General features: G+C 49.3%; 1 protein-coding gene across 5 annotated transcripts in view; it reads left to right on the top strand.

The window, feature by feature from the left end:
• VASH2 (vasohibin 2) overlaps positions 1–17534 on the top strand; it is a 49268-nt gene that overhangs the window by 7763 nt on the left and 23971 nt on the right. For 4 of the 5 annotated variants that reach the window (XR_005203247.1, XM_017547509.2, XM_037745377.1 and 1 more), the window contains 5 exons: positions 2229–2317; positions 6736–6792; positions 7286–7360; positions 13219–13600; positions 14565–14680. Coding sequence is in view for 4 of the 5 variants with exons in the window: in XM_017547509.2 (XP_017402998.1) it covers positions 2229–2317; positions 6736–6792; positions 7286–7360; positions 13219–13600; positions 14565–14680 (719 nt within the window). In the remaining variant the exon portion in view is untranslated. The remainder of the gene's footprint in view (positions 1–2228; positions 2318–6735; positions 6793–7285; positions 7361–13218; positions 13601–14564; positions 14681–17534) is intronic. The other variant, XM_017547510.2, reaches the window with a different exon arrangement.

Genomic DNA, 17534 nt, shown 5'->3' on the forward strand with positions numbered 1-17534 from the left:
TAGTGATGGAGTCTTGCCATGTTGTCCAGGCTGGTCTCCAACTTCTGGGCTCAAGCAATTTGCCCACCTTGACCTCCCAAAGTGTTGGGATTACAACATACGCAGTTTATTAAGACATAGGCAGCCACCGTGCCTGGCTTGTGCATGTCTTAATAAACTGGAATTCCAGTCCCCTCCTCCCTGCCTCTGCTCCTGGGCTTTCTCTCCTGAGGTGCTAAAGACAGTTTTGTTCACGTCTCCCCTTTTCTCCTCACTTTGCGAAATCTCTGGCATGCTTTTTTTTTTTTTACATGGAACACTTTCTAGTATATGTTAGGGCAGAAATACAGGATACACTTTACATTTTAACTTTCTGTGTGTGTGTGTGTGTGTGTGTGTGTGCGCGCGCGCGCCCGCGTGTGTGTGAGTCACGGGAGCAAATATTGAGTGCTTTGCCCCCCAAAATGACTCTCTCAGACAGAAATGTGAGTGATTCGGGTTGACATGTTATAAACAAAATGTAGCTTGCAGAATAGTTGTGCCTGCATGTGCACACACACATTCACACACACATGCTCACACACACACCGAACACCTTGGCTGTAATGTAGGAAGTGTGATTCTGATGAGTTTCCTTCCAGCGGAGGAGGCAGTTGCTATGAAGTAGGACATTTCGAAGCCAAGAGAGAAATGAGGCAGTGAGAGGAACGGAATGTCAAGGAGTATTTGCAGTAAATGCAGCCAGCGGGGTGGAAGTATGGAAGGAGCCTGATGCCCACGCGGGGGGCAGCGTGCCCTCAGCCTCACACTGGGATCATGCCTGGAGAGCCAGGGAGAGAGCCATGAACGGCCTTAGGCAGCATCTGGCTCTGCTGCCTGGCCTGGCTGCCCAGGGCCATCCCCGCGTCTCCCCAGCAGCGTCCCCTTCCATCAGTGGAGCACCAAATCCCCAGAGCCGCCCTTGCCCTGTTTTCTCTGTGGATGGGCCTCACCCGTCCTCAGGCCTTTTCTGCTTCTCCCTAAGTGGCTTGGCTTGGAGGAGTCTCTTTTCTCCTTCCCAGTAGCAGCAAAAGCCAGAGCCCCACCCACGTGGACTGAGATTCTCTGTCACCAAGGACCCCAACCCCCAGAGAGACAGAGGTCAGGAGACCCAGAAACATATAGGGGAAATAAAGCAAAAAACAAAACCAACCAAGAAAACCCCACACCGTGCCTGGCTCTTCAGCAGTGACTTGATCGGATGTCCCTGTCCGTTCTTGCTCTTGGTCGTCAGGGTAGGGCTGCTCAGAGCCGAGTGGGTATCTCAAAAAGCTCTAAATTCCCGAGAAGAAGGACCTGTTCCCCCTTTCCAGTCCTTGCCTGCATTTGGTCCTTTCCCCTCCTGGCAGGGATTAGGACTTTGTCTGCTCGATTGTAGACATTCAGGGAGTGTTGACTGAGGGGCAGACTAGGAAGTGAAGGAAGGTGCTGCCAGAGCTGCCGTGAGGGGGAGAGTGGTAAGACGGCTTGTGAGTCACAGGAGCTGCACTGGGGCGGGACTCCGGGAAAGGGACACACTGGGCATTGCAGGGAGGGTGGTATTGATGTGGCACACGTGGTGCCGTGTTGTAATTCTCCGGGGCACCATTCATTCACTTTATGTATGTATGTATTTTAATTTTAGAGAGTGGCTTTCACCGTGTTGCCCAGGGTGGCCTCAAACTCTTGGGCTCATGTGATCCACCCACCTCAGCCTCCCAAAGTGCTGGGATTACAGGCGTGGTCACGGCGCCCGGCATCCATTCACTTTCTATTCTGTGTAAATGTTGCCCTGCAGTAGAGCACTTGTAGTGGATCACCATTTGCCATGCAGCAAAAGGCGTCATGCAGTCATTGATGGAGTGCTTTCGTGTCCATCCCGGGCCAGGCTCGGTGGGGGGACTTGATAGAACATGGTTCTTCCCCTCTAGGAGGCATTAGGCTCCTACAGGGAAGAAGGCTGGATCACTCAGCACCCAGAGGCCCATAGAGAACCACCATGACTCAGAGGGAACTCAAAAAGGGAGAACTTCCATGAGGGATCCACTGTTCCCGGGAGACCTCATGGAGGAGGCACTGCTCAATCAGGTGACCACGCCAGGGTGACCATGCTGCCATCAGGTCTCAGGAGCACCTCTTTCTCTGGTGGCTTCAGCCCTGTGCCTACCCCCAGAAGCTGGGCCCCAGAGTACCTCCTTAATAAACACTTCCTCTTCTCTATTTCTCTGCAGCCTTCAATACCCCAGGTCCCAAACTACAGGCTGTCGATGACAATCCCAGACTGGCTCCAGGCGATCCAGAATTACATGAAAACACTACAGTATCCTTCCAACCAAGGTGTGAGCACACCCAGCCAGGGGACGGGCATGGTGATCGCAAGCCTGGTGGCTGATCTGTCCCCAGCTGGTCATCAAAAGCTCTCTAAGGTTGGTGAGGCAAGGCGTGGAGGATGCTCCAGGTAGGAGTCTAGAAAGAGTGTGCATGGATGATGTCATTGCAGTGATCCAGTGGGGCAGGCTGGTCCACCTTGAGCCCCTCCGGCTTCTCTTTCTCCCTCCTCTTCCCTGTCCCTGTCCTTTTCCCCCTGAGCACCCCTCTTCCTTCTACCTTCTCCTCTTTCTCCACTTCCTCCTGGTCACCTTTGTTCCCCTCAACCTGTTCTCCTCCATTGTCTTTCTTCTTTTTCTTTTTGAGATGAAGACTTGCTCTGTCACCCAGGCTGGAGTGTGTTGGTATACTCTCCACCCACTGCAACCTCCACCTCCTGGGTATAAGCACTTCTCCTGCCTCAGCCTCCCGAGTAGCTGGGGTTACAGGCACCCGCTGCCACACCTGACTAATTCTTGTGTTTTTAGTGAGACAGAGTCTCCACTGTGTTGGTCAGGCTGGTCTCGAACTGACCTCAAGAGATCGGCCCGCCTCAGCTTCCGAGGTGCTGGGATTACAGGCCTGAACCCCCACACCCAGCCCTCCCCTGCCTGTTGCCTTCTTCCCTCCTACTCTTCTATTCCTTTTCTCTTTCTCTGTTTTGCTCTCAGCCCTGACTGCTCATGATCTACAGTAGGCCCACCTGGTGTTGCCTTTGTTTCCCCAGGTGAGCCAGGCTGGTGAGCTGCTTGTTTGGGGTTCTGGGATTGGGGGCCCTCTCCCCCAACTTGAGCTTGAGGAAGAGCTAAGAAACTCACTGGCTTCAGTGTGAGTTCAGATGAGCTGGTTTGATACGTTGCTCCTCCACACCCGCAGGTGTTTGCAGTCAGGATTAGATCAGTTCTGAGAACTCCCACGAACAACACTATAGGGACAGAGGGGCAGGAGTGGATGGTCCACCTGCCCCTTCTGGTATTTTATATGGAGAGGAGTCAGATGAGAAGCTGAACCCCAGTACATTGTCCAGGAGGTCAAGCTTCTGTGGACCTCTGTCCTTCCTTCGTAAATGTATAACACAGAGCCTGTTCTGCAAGGTTCCAGGCACGTGGACCGGCTTTCTGTTTGTCTGTCCATACACAGCCCTGAAGCAGAAAGGATTTCAGAGGGCACTGTACACAAGCTCCACGCGTCCCAGGAAAGCCCCTCTGCTCTGTGTTATAGCAAGAATCTTTCTGGTGGATTTTTGTGTCTTCCCTGCTGGGACAAAACATTAGCACCTCCTCCACAGGGCTTGGTGTTACTAGATCGGAAAACACCAATGTCTGCTCATTTGGGTAGGGAGATTACTTGACTGGCTTCTCTGTTTTCACTTCACGGATCATCAACTCCCCAATATGGCATCTTCCCAGTAAAACCCTAAGGCAATAGCAGAAGGAAGAGGTAGCCCCAGTCTCCAAGACAGAGGCTGGCAGCCCTAGCGCTTGGAAGGCTATCTGGTGTTTGTGCTGATCCTCACTCTAGGACCTGCATGGGGACGTTCCACATGGTCCTGAGGCACAAACTCTTGCCAGAGCAGACCTGGACCCCAAGAGCTGGCCCTTTCTGGATGTGACTGACTCCTCATAGACTCTTCCAGAAGGTGACAGCAATTAGAATGCCTCCTCAATTTTTTTTAACTTAAAGTCAACTGATTATAGGCTTTAAGGCTCCCCACTACTATCTAAGACATGGTCTTCATGAGGATCATCTGGCTGAGAGCTAAGATAATTAGCCTGGCTGGGAAAGCATTGATAGGGGCAAATTTGCATGTGCTTTACATATCATTTGCTCACGCTGCTGTAAACCTGACAGCACATTCTCAGCCACATTTTCACGGTTGCCCTGAAGGATCTGCTTTTCCATTTTTCTCTTCTCTGACCCATTATGACTGCCAAGGTCAGTGACCGACAGCATCAGTGACTGCAGAGAGGACCACAGAAGGGAAGCACAAGCAGGCTGTGGGGACATGCTCCCGGCCACCTGCCCCCTGGAGACATTGCATGAGGAAGGCAGGGCATCAACTCTTCTACCTTCTGACCTGGCTTTTATTTAGTTCCTTGGGACTCCCTACTGCTTTGTCCTGGACACAGTGACAGGTGGCAGGGGATGGGGACTACTTGGCGTCAGTCCTGACTGTGGATGTGCTCAGCTGGCAGTGGGGATAGGAAAGGACAACTCCTGCCTTCCCCTCAGACATCCTCGAGCAAAAACCAACAGGAGTGCTGGCTTGCTGGCGTGCTGGATGGGGGAGAAGCCTTCTAACAGCAAACTCAGCAAACTCGGGCTTAGTGAGCTCTCCCCTCAGGGCGTGTGTAGAGCAGACCTCTCCCCAGCCCACTTTCAGGGGCTCAATGATTAAGGAGCTGAAAAAAGATTTTCAGGTACAATTTTTTTTTATTATTTTGTTATGTGTTTGTCTCACTTGATATACTAGATGTATTAATGAGGTATGCAAGTGAAGGAAAGTTGGGCATAGAACTGAATTTTTGCCCATTGAATTCTACTTCATGTACCAGGAACCTCTTTGCTTGAATACAATGTTTGGTGAGGTAAAGAAAGCACTTCACAATAAGAATATTTAGCCCTTCGTTTTTCTCTTTTCCTTCTAGGATTTTGTATGTTGCATGTTTTAAAAACTGGGCAAGCCTGCGTGGTTAGTTGTTACTCTTATGGCCCAGGTCAGTAACTCTCAAACTTTGATCTTGTGAGGCCCCCCAGCCCTCACCCTGGAGCTTCCAGTTCAGTCATCTGAGGTGAGGTGACTCTGAGTGGCATCCGGGGTTATGAATGATGGCCTGAAATCAGGCTCTCCCGGGCTGGAGCCCAGAATCTGCTTATACCGAGCTCTCCAGGGAGTTTTCCATGACCAAGCACGGCTGCACCAGGAGAGGAATCTCAGCCCTTCTCAGGAGGGTGCGCGGTGCCTCTAGGCGCCGCTGTCACTGTGGGGCACCCATTGACTCTCCCACACTCACCTAGCCTGCAGCAGCTCTGGGTGTAGAAGTTCAGGCTTCATTAGCACCTTCCCAATGTGCACTTTTCCTATAGGGTTTTGTTCGAGGAGAAAAGCAAACCCTACAAAGCAACTTCTCATTAGGCTCAGAAAAGTCAAAACCCAGTCAGAGAGCACCGCGTCAGTGAACATCTCACCTCCTTCAGAATGACTTGGGGCAAGCTTGCCAGTCCCTGAGACCTCTGGGTAGTCAGCTAAATCCCAGATAGTGAATAATGGTGCAGCTTCTCAGATTTAGTAATCAATGCCAAGTGCCAGCACAGGCTTGAAAAAAAAGTGGCATCTCCACAGTAAGACCTGCTACAGAGTCTGTGCGCTACTGAAAAACCCTACTGCTATCCATCCACCCTTTCATCCTTGCTTCCATCCATCTCCATCCATCCTTCCATTCCATCCATCCACTCATTCATCCATCCACCTTTCCATCCATCCATATATCCATCCATTCATGTATTCCTCATTCATTTAATAATATTTGCTAAACCTGCATATGCTGGGTCTCTGCTAGGAGGTTTTATTTATTTGTTTATTTTTTTGAGACAGAGTCTTGCTCTGTTGCCCAGGCTGGAGTGCAGTGGCATGATCTCGGCTCACTGCAACCTCCGCCTCCTGGGTTGAAGTGATTCTCCTGCCTCACCCTTCTGAGTAGCTGGGATTACAGGCCCGTGCTACTACACCTGGCTAATTTTAGTATTTTTAGTAGAGGTTGGGTTTCACCATGTTGGCTAGGCTGGTATCGAACTCCTGACCTCAGGTGATCCACCCACCTCAGCCTCCCAAAGTGCTGGGATTACAGGCATGAGTCACTGCGCCTGGCCTTCTGCCAGGTTTTATGGGTGATATTAAAGATAATAAAAGAATAGTTCCAGCTAGGTATGGTGGTGCATGCCTGAGGTCCCAGCTACTTGGGAGGCTGAGGCAGGAAAATCACTTGAGCCCAGGAGTTCAAGACCAGCCTGGGCAACATAGCAAGACCATGTTTTAAAAATTTTTTTTTTTTTAAAAGAATAGTACCAACTTTCAAAGAGCTTGTAGACTAGTAGGTGAATTAAGACAAATATTCAACTACCCAGAATACAGAGCAAATTGAAAAGAGCTATTATAAAGGACCGTGGTACTTTGCAGCCTAAGTTAGAAATTGGATTTTCAGGGCAGGATAGTGAGAAGTTAGAGGCTACTGGTTACCTTCCAGGTGCTGGTGACTTCTGAAAAGCCCTCACATCCTTATCTCATTGAGAAATCAGAATGCATAGCTTTCTCTGCTGCATTACTGGGACCTTGGAGTTTTCTGTCACTTTCCCTTTACATACTTCACACAGATACAATCACACAGGGACCCAGTTCTTTGAAATTAGGAAAATGAGACCGCTGAGTGGGTAAGTGGTGCATGATCTGTGGCCAGATATGTCTCTCCTACCCTCAAGCCGCCAGCTCCCTCTCCCAACCTCTATTCCGGTAGCCCAGGGCTCAGATATCCTAGTCTGTCAGGGGTGGAGGTGGAGGGTACCCCAGGGCTAGTTTGGAGGTGGGACTGAGGACCGGGCCACTCTGACAGCTGAGTTCAGTGGAGAAATCTAACTCCCAGGATGGAGGAGGCTTGTAAACTCTGCTCCATGAGGCCTCCTCTATTTGTTCTATGGTAATGCCCCCTGTCCTGGTGTTACAGCAGGAGGGTGCTATGGAATGCTGGCACTAACTCCAGGAATTAACTCTTGTGCTTTGGTGCCTTCTGTGAGGTGAGTTTTCCCTTTTCCCTCTGTGGTCCTGCGTGGTTCCTGGTGTGGGGATAGGCATGCTGAAGGATTGACAGACTGACCGAGTGTATAATTAAATAGGTTCTGAGATCCTCCGCTGTGCTCTATCCTACAGGTTAATGGAAACAGCAAAAGAAATGACCCGAGAGTCCTTGCCTATCAAATGCCTTGAAGCTGTCATCCTGGGCATGTATCCTTTAAGTTATGTATGCTTCAGTTTACTCCATAAATGGTGGCTTCACAATGGGGCCAGCTGTGCCTTTCACCTTGTAAATTCACAGAGATGATGCCCATTATCTCCTCTGAGGAAAGTGTCAAACTCTGCTGGTTCATGTCTTTAACTTTCACCATGTAGAATTGAACCAAATCAATGCTTGGCTTCTTGGACCAATATTAGTTTAACCTGTGAGCTGCGGCACCCATCAGGCCCAGCTGTCAGGCCAGTGACCTTGCAGATTAACTGAGAGAATTCTAACTTGGAGGGACTAGAGAGAGCGTATGTGGCTGTTCTATGCATTAATATGACATTGCAGCAGGAAAGACACTCATGGGGAAATGCGACCAGAGCCAAGAGTGCTGGTATCCAAACCCATCTCCGGGGAAATTCTTTGAAAATTCAGTGACATGATCTCAGCTCGCTGCAACCCCTGCCTCCCAGGATCAAGTGATCCTCTGACCTCAACCTCCTGAGTAGCTGGGACTACAGGTGCATGCCCCCATGCCTGGCTAATTTTTTTGTTTTGTTTTGTATTTTTGGTAGAGATGGGGTTTCACCATGTTGTCCAGGCTGGTCTCAAACTCCTGAGCTCAAGCGATCTGCCCGCCTGAGCCTCCCAAAGTGCTGAGATTACAGGCAGGAGCCATCGTGCCCGGCCTGCAAGGGAAAATTCTAAGAGTGGCGTGTGGAGGAGACCAAGCAGTGGTGATGTATCCTGACTTGACAGAACCTACCGCTAAGACAAGGGTCTAGCTTCTCCCACACTTTCTGTTCCATTTTCCACCAAACTCCTGGCTCTTCAGCCTGAGAGGAATATGGTTCAGGGAAACTGTGACGGCATCAGCATATTGGTGGTGATGGCAATTGAACGTGATCAGATAGAAGAGCAAAGACACTCCCAAGTCCTATGGGATGAATGGCTGGAAGGGACAGTGGAAAAGGAAACACTGCCATACAGGAGCTTGAGGGGTGGTTCCAGGCAAGACTAGTTAGGTCCTTGAGTGCTGGGCTGAGAAATGACTTTTTTCCAAAAGGCAATGGGCAACCCAGATGAAAGCTCTGAAGCAGAGGTGTGGCGTGCTCAGGTATGTGCTCTAGAGAGGTGGTTCTCCAAAGGAGAGGCTGAAGGACAGAGTGGGGAAGGCTGGGCTGGATCAGCAAAGCCCATTGGGAGCTGTTACATGAGGGAATGCTGACGCTGGACTCATGGCCCTGGGCATGGGAATGGATTTCAGAGAATTGTTTTAAGAGCGATCAAGGAGATAGAATTTATAGGACTTGCAGGCCAACTAGATGCAGGAGTTGAGGAAGGAGTCAACGACTATAGGTTTCTCAATTGGGCAACAGACTGCAGGATAAGCTGGAGAATGAGAGCGGCAGAGAAATGAGCTGTGTCAATGCAGACCTGGACTAAGACAGTGGCAGTGAAGGAGGGAAGGGACGGTGGCGTCTGTCATCACCAGCACTTGGGGACTGCTTAGATGGGAGAAGTTATTGGAGAAAGGCAGTGACTCCACATTGCTGGCTTGTGTGATAATGCCACAGTCCAAGGGAAGGACCTCAAGGGGAGGATCAGACTTAGGGTGAGATGAGCTCAGATTTGGACATATTAAATTTGAGGTGCTTTTTGGGATATTGGGATGATGTATCTACAGTGTGGAGCTCACAGGGGAATCTGCACTGGAAATGCGAATTTAGGAGCTGTGATTAGGGGGTTATGCTTACTGTTCAAGAAGTGAGAAGGGAAAAAGATCAAAGATGAAATCAATATTTTTTGGTCTAGTTGGGTACAAAGAGGCCAAGAAAGAGACTTGAGAGGAAGGCCAGAGAGTTAGAAGGAAAACCAGGAGAGAAAGGAGATGGAGAGGCCAGTGGAAGGATGTGTGGTTCAGAATCATACTGGGGACAGAAGGATTGATCTAGTCTGTTTTCTGGGTCTCCTGGAGATTTTTGTGGGAAGGGGAATCTCTGTGCCACTCTGGAGTCTGGGGAACACTTGCAGGCCTGATCTGAAACAAGATTGACCACAGGTGCCTTGGCTGACATTTTAAAAATGGAAACTTGAACCTTACTGAGGCCCCTTTCCAACCCTCCTGTCATCCTCCTCCCTGTTTCCCACAAAGGAGATGAAACATGTGCTTGGGGAACCCAGCAGGAGGCTGGGAATGGGGGTTGGGGCAGCAGATGGCTCAGGGCCCCAACTCTTTAGTGGTGGGAGTCAGCCACAGCTGTTCCGCGAAGCCTCTTGCAAGTTTAATGGGGGCAGATGATTGGCTGGGGAATTGCTGGTGGAAGAGATCAATGAAGGAGAACACAAGCCCAGGCCCTTCACGGGATGGACAAGTTAACTTCAGACTCTTTGTTGAGGGGTGTCTGAGTACTTCTGTTTTTAGGTCATCGAAATGACCACCTCCCTTACACAATAGTTTCATCCCTGCACAATTTTATACATCCTAGCATCTATGCCATTGGAATCACCTACAACCTTTTGGAATTGTGGGGTGGGACCCCGGAACAGCCTGTGAGCCTGTCCAAATCAGAGACCGTGAGCGTGGTTTCCTTTGTTCTTATTCATCTGACATTTCAGAAAAGTGTGGGAAAGATGGAGAGCCTTAGTTCACACTGCTGAACTGAGGGAAATTTGACTCTTGCACACAGACAGGAAACACAGACCCGAATTCCTTTTTTTGAGACAGAGTCTGGCTCTGTAATCCAGGCTGGAGTGCAGTCACATGATTTCAGCTCACTGCAATCTCTGCCTCCTGGATTCCAGTGATTCTCCTGCCTCAGCCTCCGGAGTAGTTGGGATTACAAGCGTTCACCACCACACCTGGCTAATTTTTTGTATTTTTAGTACAGATGAGGTTTCACCATGTTGGCCAGGCCAATCTCGAACTCTTGACCTCAGGTGATCTGCCACCCTCGGCCTCCCAAACAGACCTGGATTCTGAAAGTTATAGCATCTTTGTCTTTTCTCTTTGCTCTGGTCAGCATCCCTGGGTCCTGCTTTCCACTCGGGGCTAGTGAAGGATACGAACGGGGTCATCCGTCTGTGTGTCCCACAGGCCTTCTGCAGGTCTTGGCTCCACAACTTTGAAACGGGTTGGCTTAGCTGCATTGATGCCTGTGTCCATCGGCCTGTCCTTCCTGGCTTTCTCTTTTTTGACTTTAGCCCAGAGTTCAGGATTCATTAGTGCTGAGTCACTTCTTTTTATTTTGTTTGAGGGCATGCCCATGCTTTTACATGCATGCCAGAGAGGTAGATCTTTGCATCCAAATTATCTTGTGAAGGATGGCAGGTATTTTGGGGGGCCTCACTGGCCATGGTGGGGCTTGCTTGTGATGCTAAAGCACTATGGTTTATTGAAGTAACAGGTTCAGGGTGAGAGGCAGATGAGGAATAGCCCTGGGAGCTGGATGCTGGAAAGATGATCCCTGGCTTGGCGCTGCCACTCCGCTTCCCTGGAAAAGCTCAGGTTACTCCCCTGCTGGCGTCTATACTACCTTGCCACCTCCTTCTCCCTTCACAATTGCTCCAGGTCCCAAGGCTTTACCAATCGACGTTATGATGGGACAAATCCTCGAGATCAGTGACTCGTGACATGAGGGACTGGTGCTCTCTCTTGTCTCCTCCCCACTTCTCCACCTGGCTGACTCTACTTCTCCTGTAAGACATATTCCAGTATTACCCTGTGAGGCCCCTCCTCTGTCCACCCAGAGACTGCTGGGCTTGCCTTTCTTATAGCACACATCACATTGTGTTTTGGTTTTTATTGTGGTAAAGTATTTATAACATAATTTACCATTTTAACTATTTTTAAATGCACAGTTCAGTGACATTAAGTACATTCATAATGCTCTGCAAAATGACCATCATTCCGGTCAGGCAGGGTGGCTCATGCCTGTAATCTGAACAGTTTGGGAGGCTGAGGAGGGCAGATCGCCTGAGGTCAGGAGTTAGAGACCAGCCTGGCCAACACTGTGAAACCCCATCTTTACTAAAAATACAAAAATTAGCCAGGTGTGGTGTCAGGCACCTGTAATCCCAGCTACTCAGGAAGCTGAGGCAGGAGAATTGCTTGAACTCGAGAGGCAGAGGCTGTAGTGAGCCGAGATCATGCCACTTCACTCTAGCCTGGGCAACAGAGTCTGTCTCAAAAAAAAAAAAAAAAAAAAGACCACCATTCTTCCCTAGAAATGAAACCCCATACCCATGAAAGAGTACTCCCCATTTCCTCCCTCTAGCCCCTGCCCACCACCATTCTACTTTCTGTCTCCATGCACTTGCTACTCTAGGTACTGATGAGTGGAATCATACAGTATTTGTCCTTTTGTATTTGGCTGATTTCACTCAGCATGTCTTCAAGGCTCACCCTGCACATTGCAGAACTTCCTTCCCTTATGAGGCTGATTAAATTCTATTGCATGTATACACTACATTTTCCTCATCCATTTGTCCATTGATGGATATTTGGGTTGTTTCCACCTTTTGGCTATTGCTAATAATGCTGCTGAGAGCATGGATGTACAAATATCTGTTGGGTCACTGCTTTCAATTCTTCTGAGTATGCACTCAGAAGTGGAATTGCTGGGTCCTAGGGTAATCCTGTTGAATCATTTGAGAAATTGCCATGCTGATTGCATTGTGTGCATTGAGTCTGTCTCCCACCAGACTGCTGGAGAACGGCTGTGTTCTTATCTTTGGCTCCACAGCCCTACCTGGCAGGCTGTCTGGCACAGCTGACACTCAGGATAAGTGTTTGTTACACTGACTTAAGCAGTTAAGGAATGCCCTTGTTCCAGCCCCAGAGAACTTGCCCCAGAAAGCAGCTAGGAATTTATGTAAGAGGACTCAGAAGGATGTGATTTCACTCCCTAACCGCCATTCGATCTCACGTGATAAAGTGAAGAGAAAGCAGGTACAAAACATTTTTAGAGAGTGGAGCCATCCGTGATTAAGCCGAGGGCAGAGAACAAGGCTGTCGTCATGGCCATGGATGGGTTGTGTCAGCATCCTTCTCTTTGGGACACCTGGATTAGGTGCTGCCCTTGTAAGTGTAAGGCAGTGGGCATCCACAGTCTAAGGTTAATTCTTTCTGTAAGCTTTAAACAAAGCTGTGTACCAAGTCTGTGTTGTATCCAGGGAATGCCGGGATGTGAGACCCGACCCTTGCCCTCACAAGATACAGTTACAATGCAGGATGGGCAGGCACCAAATGTGGTGTGTGTGGGGGGGTTCTTGTGTGTTTTGGAAAGATGATCCCAGGTTTGGCACTGCTGCTCCCCCTTACCTGGAAGAGCTCAGGTTACACTCCCCTGCCTGCATCCACACTTCCTCGCCACCACTCTTTGCATTCCCAATTGCTCCGGGTCCCAAGACTTTAGCAATTGACTTGGCCGGGGTGGGAGGGGAGAAGCAAGAATAAGCTAGGAAGAGGAAGGTCAGGGAGGCATGACACCCGACACCCCGGAAGGGGAAAGGGACAGTTGTGAGGCTGTTCCAGGCTGGAGTACAGCCTGTGTGAGCCCCAGGAGTGGAGGAAAAAGTGTCTTGTTATTGTTTTGTTTTGCACGTTTGTAATTACTGAAGAAAATGACAAGTTTTTCTTTTTGTCTCATGTTAACTTGGTTTGAGCATACAGCATATAGTAGATAGTCAAAGATATCAAGTGACTCCTTTATGAAAGGATTAGTCTGGAAAAGTTAGATGTGGGCCTGCTCAGAGGCAGGGGCATGGACTCACTGACCCCTATGAGACACTTCCCTTCCTGTGTGTCCAGGCTCTGAATTTTCAAGGCCTCCTTTCTCTTCCTTGACTCAGATTGCCTAAGCTACTTAACCAATGGACAGCCTTCCATTGAGCGGTTCCCCATCAGCTTTAAAACCTACTTCTCAGGAAACTGCTTTCATCATGTTGTGCTGGGGATTTACTGCAATGGCCGCTATGGCTCACTGGGCATGAGCCGAAGGGCTGAGCTGATGGACAAGCCGTTGACCTTTCGGACTCTGAGTGACCTCATCTTTGACTTTGAGGACTCCTACAAGAAATACCTTCACACAGTCAAGAAGGTCAAGATTGGGCTGTACGTCCCCCATGAGCCTCATAGCTTCCAGCCCATTGAGTGGAAGCAGCTGGTCCTCAACGTCTCAAAGATGCTGAGGGCTGACATAAGGAAGGAGCTGGAGAAATACGCCAGAGACATGAGAATGAAGGTGGGTGCTGGGAAGACAAGGAAGCCAGGCAGGAGAGCTCTGTTCCCATTCCTTTCTGTCTGTCTCTTGCTCCAAACCTCATTTTTCTAGAATGATCAGAAATTTCTTGAGGTTAAAGTTTCTCTTTGCAGCTACTACTGAAAAAAACAAAATCAATTTAGATGTGACAGTTAAAATTGTCCTGCAATTCCTTCTATGAAATCAGATCTAAAGTGTCAGTCATTTTCCATTGAAGCTCTAGTTTGTTTTGTTTTGTCTATATAATAGAGTGACCAATTGTTCCAGTTTGCCTGGAACTGCGGGCTTCCAAGGATATGAAATTTTCAGTATTAAAACCTGGAAAACCTTATATGCTGGCTTTATACAGACTATACTCATAGGCCCTCCTTCCCTCTCTCAGTTTTACCTCCAAAGTGATGTGATTCCCACTTGTTCATGTCCCTCTAGGGCTCGTGCAGTCACTAAGGGAAAAGAATTATGCTGACTTCTGCTGGGTTTAGCACTGTGGACTTGTCATCTTCACTCCGCAGGACCTGGAGTGGAGATTCCTGATCAGTTAAAACCACTCTGTTAGTGGGATGGGAGCATCAGAAGAAAAACAAGCTGGTTTTGGGGGCAATGTAGATGGGACTTTGTCTTTGTGAGGAGAGGAACTGCCAAGCAAACAAATGCAGCCTCAGGGGCTGAGACACTGGGCTGTGTTCCTTTCTCCACACCACACAGGGGGCACAATGTGACCAACCGTATATCCGTCTTGGAAGTGGTGCCCTTACTCCTTGACAGTACAGGGCGAGGGAGGAATGTGTGTATCTCCAGCCTCCTTGTTTTAGAAGTCTTCCTGCTCAATGCCTTCTAAACCATGGCATCATGATCAAGCTGGGGGCTGGGATGTGGTGCTGGAAGAAGATGTGAGAGTAGAGATCCTTTAGGAACCAGGTTGATTAACTCCTCACATCTCCTTCAGATCCTGAAACCTGCAAGTGCCCACTCTCCGACCCAAGTGAGAACCCGGGGAAAATCCCTGTCCCCCAGAAGGAGACAGGCAAGCCCCCCAAGAAGGCTCGGCAGGCGAGACAAGTCGTGAGTAATATTTCCTCTTCCCCAACTCAAAGCCCAACACATACATTCAAGGGATTATCCTGGATCATGGAGACAAAGCTGCGTCTTGGGCCTGGCATTTGACCAAGGGTTTGTTATCTTGTACTAAGTTCTGTAGCCGGTCGGTGAGAACTGGGGCTGGAACCCAGGTTCCCTGATTCTGGAAGGTGACAGGGCAGAGTGGGGGGAGGGTTCTGTTTTCAGAACCCTCAGTCTCCAAGAGGACTGCCCCTCATTCAGGGGACATCTGTGGTAAAGGATCCACTATGCACATCACCCCCATTGCCACTCTCTGCTGACTGTCGGTTGCACACACGAATGGAGGGATGAGCCCCAGGCAGGATGAGATGAAGAATAGCCTGAAATGCAGGCAGCATGGAGGGAGCCGTGGACTTAGAGTTAGAAAACCTGGGGTTGGAACCAGCTGCACGCTTACGAGCTGTGCAATGTTGGGCATGTCTTTGTTATCTTTCTGGGCATAAGTTTTCTCACCCATAAAACAGGATTGTTAGAATTTATGAACTTTCCTACAATTCCGTAGTCCTCTGTACCAGCAGAAAGCGTGATTGCCGTCAGTGAACAGTGGTATCAGAGACACCCACTGACTCATCTTCTTCCTTACCTAACTCTACCTTCTCCGTTTCAGCCCTGAGGCCAATAATTCCACATCTACTTCTCAGGTCAAAATAACCCACTTATGCAATGACGGATTAGAGATCTGGGGATATCCAAATTCACCAGTGATAATCCACTGGCAAATATTTGAGCTATAGCCATCCTGGGGAAAAAAAATACTGCTTTTCTTAATAATAGCAGCATGCTGTGTCACCCAGCCTCTTGCCATGCTGGGACCCTGTGGCTCAGTGCATAGGGGGCTTGGTGGAATCCCAACTCTGCCACATGTTAGCTGTGCTGCTGGGCACATCCTTCCTCCCTGGGGAGGATTGGTTTCCTCATCCATAAAAAAATAGCAATATGCTTTCCTCACCTGTCTGACGGGGTGATTTGTAAAGATCCAAATCGATAATGTAATGAGAGTGATGTGTCAACAGTGAATTTCACACAAGCACAGTATGATCGTCACAGCAATCCTGTACAGTGGGCAGAGTACATTTTACAAGTTTTGTTTTCAGATGAAGAAACCAGGACACAAAAAGCGTTTTTTATCTTGTACTAAGTGCTGTAGCTGGTCAATGAGAACTGGGGCTGGAACCCCGGTACCCGGATCCTGGGAGGGGCAGGGCAGAGTGGCAGGAGCGTTCTGTTTTCAGAAGAACAGGACAGGACTCAGTATTTTCCCTTCCAAGGAAGGTTCTTTACTTGCCTCATTCCATGTTCTAGAACCAGTCAGGGGTTCAGCAGGTGCTGCCATGAGGGTCTTGGCTACAAGGGTTGTGGTCCTGGGTTGGAAGGTGGAGGGTGAAGAAGTGAGAGGTCAGGTGTTCCCGGTAGCAAGAGAGGCTGAAGATGAGAATGGTGTCAGCATACGTTTGTCCTTGTAGGGAGCAGGATGGCTTCCAACTTTTCACACGTGTCCTCCTGCCCTTGACCCTTACCTTAGCCCCTACCCTATCTCTCTCTCTCTCTTTCTCTCTCTAATTCAAACATCCATTAATTGCTGTCACTGCACAAAGTAGCTGTTGTCTCTGGATTATGAACATAGAAACCCTTCCTGGAGGGTCATTTAGCATAGAGTTAGTGACCCTCTATGATTCTGATTTTGTCTGATTTATTATCCTTTTTGCCCAAGGAGGGCTGAGTCATTTCCTGAGGAGCTCCCAATCTTCAGCAAATGTCAGACAGTCTATAAAAGCCTGCCTTTCCCGTTAGACTCTAGAACCCAGAGCACAGGAAGGCCCAAACATTCCTCCTGGCAATGGATTCCTGCACAGAATGGCGGCCATTGATTTTGAAGACTAGTCCTGGTGATCCATTTTACTTGAATCCACAGGGACTTCGAATTCATGGGGCATGTTGAGTTTTCAACCAGAAATGTGACTGTAATTGCAGGGGGATGGTAAAGATCTGAGAAACCATGGTAACGGGATGATGTCAGGAGTCAAAAGGTGGTGGCCGTTGTTTGAGAAATGTGGAGGAGGAAGGAGAGTTTGATTTGGATGATGGAATGTGAGCTGCTGACATGCAGACCTGGAGTTTGAGGAAGGTGGGGGATAAAGGTCGCATCGGTGCCATCTACTTAGAATTGCCATTTGAAATGACAGCCGGATAAGTCTGCGAGCAAAGACAGAAGAGAAAAAGAAATGGCCGGGCGTGGTGGCTCACGCCAATAATCCCAACACTTTGGGAGGCCGAGGAGAGAGGATTGCTTAAGCCCAGGTGTTCGAGACCAGCCTAGGCAACATAAGGAGACTCTGTCTTTATAGCAACGACAAAAAAATTAGCCAGGCATGGTGGTGGTGCATGCCTGTAGTCCCAGCTTCTTGGGAGGCTGAGATGGGAGGATCACCTGAGCCCGGCAAGTCGAGACTTGATAGTGACACTGTGCTCCAGTCTGGACAACCGAGTGAGGCCCTGTCAAAAAAAAAAAAAAAAAGTGATGGCAAGTCCCTGAGGAAGCCCAAGAAAAAGAGCCAGAACAGAAGATGGAAAAGGAACAGTCAGAGAGGGAGAGGATGGATCAGGACCATGAGCGCACGTGCGCCTGCAGAGGGCAGCTGTCGGGGCACCTCAGCCGTGAGTGCAAACCCACCTTCTAGTGTTGGGGCACTGCTTGCCCTCTGCCCTCCTGCCCATCTGGCACACCAGAGCAGGCCTGAGAATGGGGAGAAAGACTAGGGGAAGGGAGTGGTGGCTGGAGGTCAGGAAGGAAGACTGT

Source organism: Cebus imitator, unplaced genomic scaffold (assembly GCF_001604975.1).
Source record: "Cebus imitator isolate Cc_AM_T3 unplaced genomic scaffold, Cebus_imitator-1.0 Scaffold198, whole genome shotgun sequence".
In the NCBI taxonomy this organism is placed as follows: Eukaryota; Metazoa; Chordata; class Mammalia; order Primates; family Cebidae; genus Cebus; species Cebus imitator.